The sequence below is a fragment of the Falco cherrug genome, chromosome 9 (assembly GCF_023634085.1).
Source record: "Falco cherrug isolate bFalChe1 chromosome 9, bFalChe1.pri, whole genome shotgun sequence".
Taxonomy (NCBI): Eukaryota; Metazoa; Chordata; class Aves; order Falconiformes; family Falconidae; genus Falco; species Falco cherrug.
In genome coordinates, this window is record NC_073705.1 from 44,901,537 (window position 1) to 44,908,430 (window position 6,894).

General features: G+C 42.8%; 1 protein-coding gene across 2 annotated transcripts in view; it reads left to right on the plus strand.

Moving 5' to 3' along the window:
* The window catches only part of LRIT1 (leucine rich repeat, Ig-like and transmembrane domains 1), a 55,666-nt gene extending 52,526 nt beyond the window's left edge, over nucleotides 1-3,140 (plus strand). For both annotated transcript variants that reach the window (XM_005433486.3, XM_027817208.2), the window contains exon 6: nucleotides 359-3,140. In XM_005433486.3, coding sequence (XP_005433543.1) covers nucleotides 359-1,341 — 983 coding nt within the window. In that variant the 3' untranslated portion in view covers nucleotides 1,342-3,140. The remainder of the gene's footprint in view (nucleotides 1-358) is intronic.
* The last annotated feature ends 3,754 nt before the right edge of the window (nucleotides 3,141-6,894 follow it).

A 6,894-nucleotide genomic window follows, 5' to 3' on the forward strand; every position in this document is an offset into this window, starting at 1 on the left:
CCCTTTTAAGTATTGTACCTGCATAAGAGCTTTTAAGCTTTTTTTTTTTTTTTTTTTTTTTTTAAATAAATAGAACTTTCCTTTTTTTTGTTTTCAAACTGCATCAATTTGGAGGAAATGGCATCAAATGCTTCACAACATCTCTTCGGTCTTAAGCAGTGTAAATCCCAGCGTAACCTAATTTTAGTGTTACTTTTTCTTGGATTTACTTTGATTTTGTAATGTTGGTGGCAAAAAGAAATGATGACTCTATTGTATCAAGCAGACATTTGGCAGATCGAATCCTATTATTTTACAAAACATGTTATTAATTCTATTGATTATTGCCTATTTATTTTATATTATTCCTTCCTTTCAGTTCACCAAGAGATTTCTAGTGATGGGATGAGCTGGTCTATTCTGGGCCTGCCTGTAGTCTCTTATCTTGACTCTGGAGAGTACATCTGTAAAGCAAAGAATTTTCTGGGGGCAACAGAGGCGTTCATATCGCTCATCATCACAGACTCAGAAAGCACGGATGACCCCAACTCTAACGCCAAAGGGGCATGGAGTGGGAAGGCAAGTGGGATGGAAGCAGCTGCCTACAATGACAAGCTAGTGGCAAGGTACGTTATCACCACCTCCACCATGCCTACCCTGGGGGCTGGAGGGGGCACTGGAGATGGCCTCCTCCTCCCAGATGTGGCACAAGATAATCCCAGAAACCTACTGGTGAGCCCACCTACTGGTCAGCAGGAGCCAGAGCGAATGGTGAGGTCTGTCAGGGTGATAGGAGACACTGACCAGAGCATCACCCTGGCCTGGAAGGCGCCTCTGACAAAGAACACGACGGTGTTCAGTGTCCTCTATGCCATCTTTGGAGAGAGAGACATGCGGCGGATCAACGTGGAGCCAGGGAAAACCAAGGTCACCCTCTATGGGCTGCTGCCAAAGACCAAATACATCGCCTGTGTCTGCGTGAAAGGGCTGATCCCCAGGAAAGAGCAATGCATCATATTTTCAACAGATGAAGTTGCCAGTGCAGGAGGGACCCAGAAGCTCATCAATGTGGTTGTCATCAGCGTGGCCTGTGTCATTGCTGTTCCTCTGACGCTGGTGGTCTGCTGTGGAGCCCTGAAAAGGCGCTGCAAAAAATGCTTTGTGCGGAAACCCAAGGAAATTCAGGAGTCTTACGTCACCTTTGAAAGCCTGCCTCCTGGAGCCAAGGCGAAAGGCGTGGAAGGAGAATACTTGACTAGACACACCCCCGATGAGTCGAACAGGCTGCTGTCTGCCCGATCCAGCGTGGACTCGGAAGCAATACCAAAGATGGAGGAGCAACCTAATGAATACTTTTGCTGATAATAACTAGGCTGATTGTCGGCTTGCTCACACGGCTGTATATATACTCTCTGGTCCAGAACTGCAGGCCACCTTGTCAATGCTTCTGTCGCCAACACATTCTGAAGGACTATGCAAGAGGGTAGTTGGTGCCCAAGCTTTACAGAAACATGTTGCTCATCCCACTTGGGGTTTGCTGTTTTGTACCCAGGCAAAAGCTTCTGTGATAATGGCCTCGTTCTCCTGGACCACTTTTATTTTCGTAAAATGAAGCGTGCACACTGAGTGTGAGGACATTAAGTGACATTTCTGAGCGCGCTGTGCTTGGTGCTTAGTACCTGCTCTGTAATACACAAAGTATTTTATTCTCTTTTGATGTACTTTTGGTTAACAAACAGGGGAGTGTTTAGTAATTTTAATATATATACCTATGAAGGTGGAGATTGAGAGTCTTACCTTTTACATCCCCCATGTTTGCATGAAACATGCAGCTCGCTGCATAATAGATCACTGAACACAGCTGTACAGCACCCCTTTCTAGTATGACCAGCGTAATAAGAGCTCTGTGCTCTGAATTCAGAGAAATGTGCAAAGAAGGTAGAAATCAAGAGGTAAACCCCAATCCACTCCTAAGAATAACTAATAGAGAGCGTTTTGTGATTGCATTCTGGCCCTAAACACCATTAAGATTTCTTGAACAACAGTACTGCAGAGGTCTTTCGGTATCAGTCCTAGCTGGCATTTTGTAGCTGTATTGTAATTAGTAGAGTATGTTTTATATCAGCTGTGCTAGTTAAAATCATACAATAGGCTACTCTGCAAACTGTGTGGCGTTGTAATGCTTTGTAGTCACACTGAAAAACTTAAATTAGTTCTGCAAAACCCTCCCAGAGCAGCCCTGTCATTGCTGCCGGCTCTCCTGACAAAACTGGTGGCGAAGACCAGAGGGCTCAGCCAGGCATTTGTGGTTAGGTCATGAAAATACCTTGCTCCATGCGGAGCAGGGGTATGTGATGTGGTGGTAGATCGCTGGCCAGGCACACATCAGTCATACTTTCACCATGGAGTCAGCAGTGGCAGAGGCTCAGTGTGGACTTTTGGGTTTCAAACTTTTTACAAGTTCAAGAACCCTGAAAAAACCCCGTCTAATATTCATCTAAGTGTACTTTCATTGTCCGGGTGAGCTAATCAGTTATATTAAGTCCTGCAGCTCCACTTGAATTTGGATCTGAGTGCTTACCACAATGCACTTCCCAGTCACATAATTTTCCACTCCAGTCCCTTGTGTATTAGTACTGTATATAAAGTTTTTCTCTTTGTAACAAATATTCTTCATGAAGAAAATGTTCTGCCAAATGTTGAATGGGAGGGATCCAGGCAAGTTGAAATGAAAACTGGTAAAGCTTGCTGAATTGTTTTGAAATGTGTTTTTGTAAATTTATTGGAAGGATGTCAACACACATTCTGGATCTGTATGTGCAGTGGGGGTTAACAAAACTCACTGGTTGGAATGGAGCCCTTGATGGATTTTGCAAGTCCTCCTTGTACAGAATAGTTTCAGTTATGTCAGATTACTTGGCCTGGTGGAGAAAGCAAGTCATTTGATCTCAACAAATACTAGCAACAGGTGACACATTACAATAATTTCTGATAGGACTCCCTGTATTCCTTACATTAATGATAAAGAACTTCTCTTATATTGGGAGAATTTGTCAATCTCTGTATGAAATAATGCATGCTACTTCTGTCACTGGACTGCATAGATCTTTAGGTTTACAAATAACATTTACAAACAAAATTATGTCTTTTATTACAACAGATTAATTGATCAAATATGTAGTATGTAATAGATCTATTACTTATTTATACAGTTGCATTTCCCAGGATTATTTTTAGAGTCTTGCTCCAAGGTAGAAACCCCCCCAAAATTCTTCCAGTAGCAGGTTTTGGGATTAGTTGCAAGGATTGCTGTATTATTGAGCTTGATTCCTGCCTACATCTGCAGCGCAATCACCGGGCTGTGCAGAAATCTGCCTGACTTGGCCCTGGATGGATAAGTTAGCCCTGAAGAATCCAGGCTGTCCCGAAGTTCTCCTGTTGTTGACGGAGTGGACATACTGCCCAAGGACTTTCCTGTAAGTCAGGTTTGCAGGAGCTGACTGGGAACGAGAGGTATGTACCTTTTGGCTCCCTGGAGGCACGAGCTGGGTGATTTGCCACCTCCAGCCCTGGTGAGGAGCAGCTCTCACCCGCTGTCGGTGCGTGCTCCGCCACACGCTCTGTGAGCCGGCAATGGAAAGGCACGGGCTGGGCCAGCACTTTGCTTGTGAGGGAGCATGGAGAGGGCATCCTGTGACATTCGCTGTGGATGTGTTAGGTTATACAGAGCCTATTGGATAGTTTTTGCACTCTGAATAAATAGCGATCCCAAATAGGACAAACATGATTTTTCTTTTCTATCTCCTATGGCTTTTCTCACTGACTCATAGGTGAGGCATCACAGCTCAGCGTCTCAACTGCTGCTGCTCCAAAACGAGCCTCTCTACTGCACCGGTGGGTCACACAAGACAGGCTGTAGATAGAATCTTGTGTAAGCTCTGTGTCGCCTGGTGTTGGTCAGAAGAAAACCCCTGTACTTGCCAAACTGCAGGTGAAATGTCAAACCATTAAGTAAACTGATTTGCTGCGGAGTGTGACTTCAAGGCTCTGGGTCAGATTTTTCAGTGGTATGGAGGCAGGTAAAAGCAAATACCTCACTGGATTATTTTTTTTTGTTTGTGGATATTTTAACTGAAGAGGTGTTAGGCACCTGGTTTCAGCAGGGTTAGCTCAGGCCAGCTTCCCTCTCTGGTTGTAAGATACGTTGCTCAGAGTTCAGGCAAGGAGAATATTCATGCCTGGAAACAGTTTCTTACTCAGGTAAAGTCAATCCTTGGACAGACATGTGCTGTAAGAACTGAAACAAACATCCAAATCTTTTGGAATTACTACATTAGCAGCATTATCTATTTATTTTTGACACTTTGTTCTGTTTGGTTTTCTTCTTCCACACATAATGTTTCCTCTGTTAATAATATCTTTGTGTCAGGTTTTGGCCAATTTTTTGTTTTGGGGGTCTCTTTCAAATATTTTGTCACTGTCAAGGAATAAATTTTGGAATCCCTTGGTGTTCCCCACTTTTACTATTAAACCATTTAAAGATTTCTTCTCTGATAAGTGTTGAGCCACTTCAGTAACAGGATTAAGGTGAGTGTCCACCTGTGTTGGGCAGGAGGTTTGCACTGGTTGCCTGGGCTGGGCGATTTGGAGAGCAGTATGAGCCACTCTTTGATGGGCCCTTCGTGTGATAGATAACAAAGACATGTTCCTCCTTCCACAGTATCTTTTAATACTTATTTTGGAAATCATAATAGTGTGAAATTGAAAAATTAAGGATAAGATCTGAAAAAGAAGGTAACTGCATTTTAAAAATGAATCCAAATAGCTCTGAAGTGTACTGAAAAATTGTCATTATTTCTTTTTCTTAAAAGGATCTGGAGAAAAGCAGCTATCAAAATGAGGGAACTGAGCAGAATATAAATGAAATAATGTGCCCAAAGTGATTAAAAAGGAGTACTGCAAGCAGCTGAAGTGCAAGAAGAAATGTTAAAAAACCACCTTGAGGCTTTGAAATACGTTTTTTCCAAATATCTTAAAAAGTGTCCAGATTATCTGGTGAGTAGATCCAGAAAGAGGTTAATATTGGCTCTGAATTATAAAGTCTCTGCAAATATTTTTAATGCCACATATATATAACAATTCCACAAATTCAAACTAATGTTCAAGCTGACAAACACCTTATTTCCACAATGTGATTTAAGCATGTCGGAAGGCTATAATTGCTTTGTCTGGTCAATTTATTTCTGTGTACCCAGAAAGAATAGACTAAAATGTCTTTAAACAATTAAAAAAAATATATCTGGGACACAAAAATGTATGTGCATATAAACATAAAATTGTGGGAAAAAAAATGAAGAACCCGAAAGTGTCAAGAAGGACAGCTAAAACATTTTTCAAGATATTTTAAAAGTTGAATGGACATTGAAGAATGAGTTAGAAAGTACTCCAATAGTAAACCAAAATGTAAAGGTTCAAACGGTCCTGAGGAAGCTGACATCAAAGTCCCTCAATGTCAGAAGTGTTCTGGGAATGTCTGAAAAATTTCAGGATGTATTTACTCAATATTCAGTGCTACAGTACCGTGGCTTAGTGGGAGCTCCATCAGCTTTAAAGTCTGTGAAAAGAAGCAGCAAATTGTTGTCCAAAACAGAGCAAAAGATTTGTCCCCCGCTTTATTTTCCCATTACTCAAAACAAAAAGGAAATAACTTAGCAGTTGCTGGTAAAGTTTCAAACTGATGAGAACTAAATGTGTGCACCCAGGAGAGCAGACCAGGAGCTTCTCAGAGGCAGCAGTGAGCCTTGGAGCAGTGCCCATGTTTCCCGAGAGCCAGGGGCTGCTGGTGCAGATGTGGAGCTGTTGGCACCACAGTCACATCCCATGGGAGTATGTCGGCCCTTAGCTCCCATTTTCGACATGGCAGATGGACTCTGCTCGTGCCCTGAGTGAGAGATGAAACCTTTCCTTTCCTCTGGTGGGTGAAAGGGGCAGGTTGTGCCCCTTTGCCAGCTCTCTGTAGGATTTGCTGTGGGACCCTGCCAGGGGCACTGGGTTACTGAAAAAATTGGGGAAAGAATGGCAAGTTTGTACAGCTCCTGTTGTTGTTGAAGGCTTGTGAAAGAGAAGCCTTATTTACCTCTTTTCACGTCACCTTCCTCTTTTTCAAAGCTGCTTTTTCAAGCCCGTACCATTTGGTGTTACATGCACTGTATCTGAAATACCCAACTGCAGCCTTTACCTCTTATGTCCTCCCCAGCAGGGATTTCTGATGCTGATAGCCCTGGCAGAGGAACTGGAATTGTAAAGCATCAGCCTGGACTTGATTTCTGACAGACCTGTGTGCACCTGTCACTTCAAGATGGAATTCGACTTCCCTCGCCATCGCTGGGAGCATGCAGCGGGCGTCCTTTCGGCGCTTGCTTTGGCAATCAGTGCAGCCTCTTAAACTCCACTTCCCATAGATTAGCAGACAATGACTCTGTAGAGATTTATTTTGACAGTTTGGGTTTTAGGCAGCTTGTTCTGCATTTTGGCTTTGGCCAGGATGCCACATGACATTAAAGAGCAGCTGAACGGAGTGGACATCTGCTGTCACAAAAGTGACCATTAAATTTACAGGCAGGCATAAACTGGACTGAATTAAAACAGCAACAAAAATCCGACTCCAGTAGGAAACATAAACATAATGGCTACAGCAAACACCGTTTGGGGGATTTTTTTTTTGTTCCTTTCTTTCTTTTAATTTTCCCCTCTTCTCTCTACCCTAGAGAGTGGGTAGACTCTCCACCCACTAATTAATCTGATTGTGGTAAATAATTCACCACTAGTTTCTCAGCTTATTACTGAAGCCTCTGAGTACACTTGGGCTTTCAGAATGTTTAGAGAAATGGCCTCTTAAGTAGCAAATAAATATCA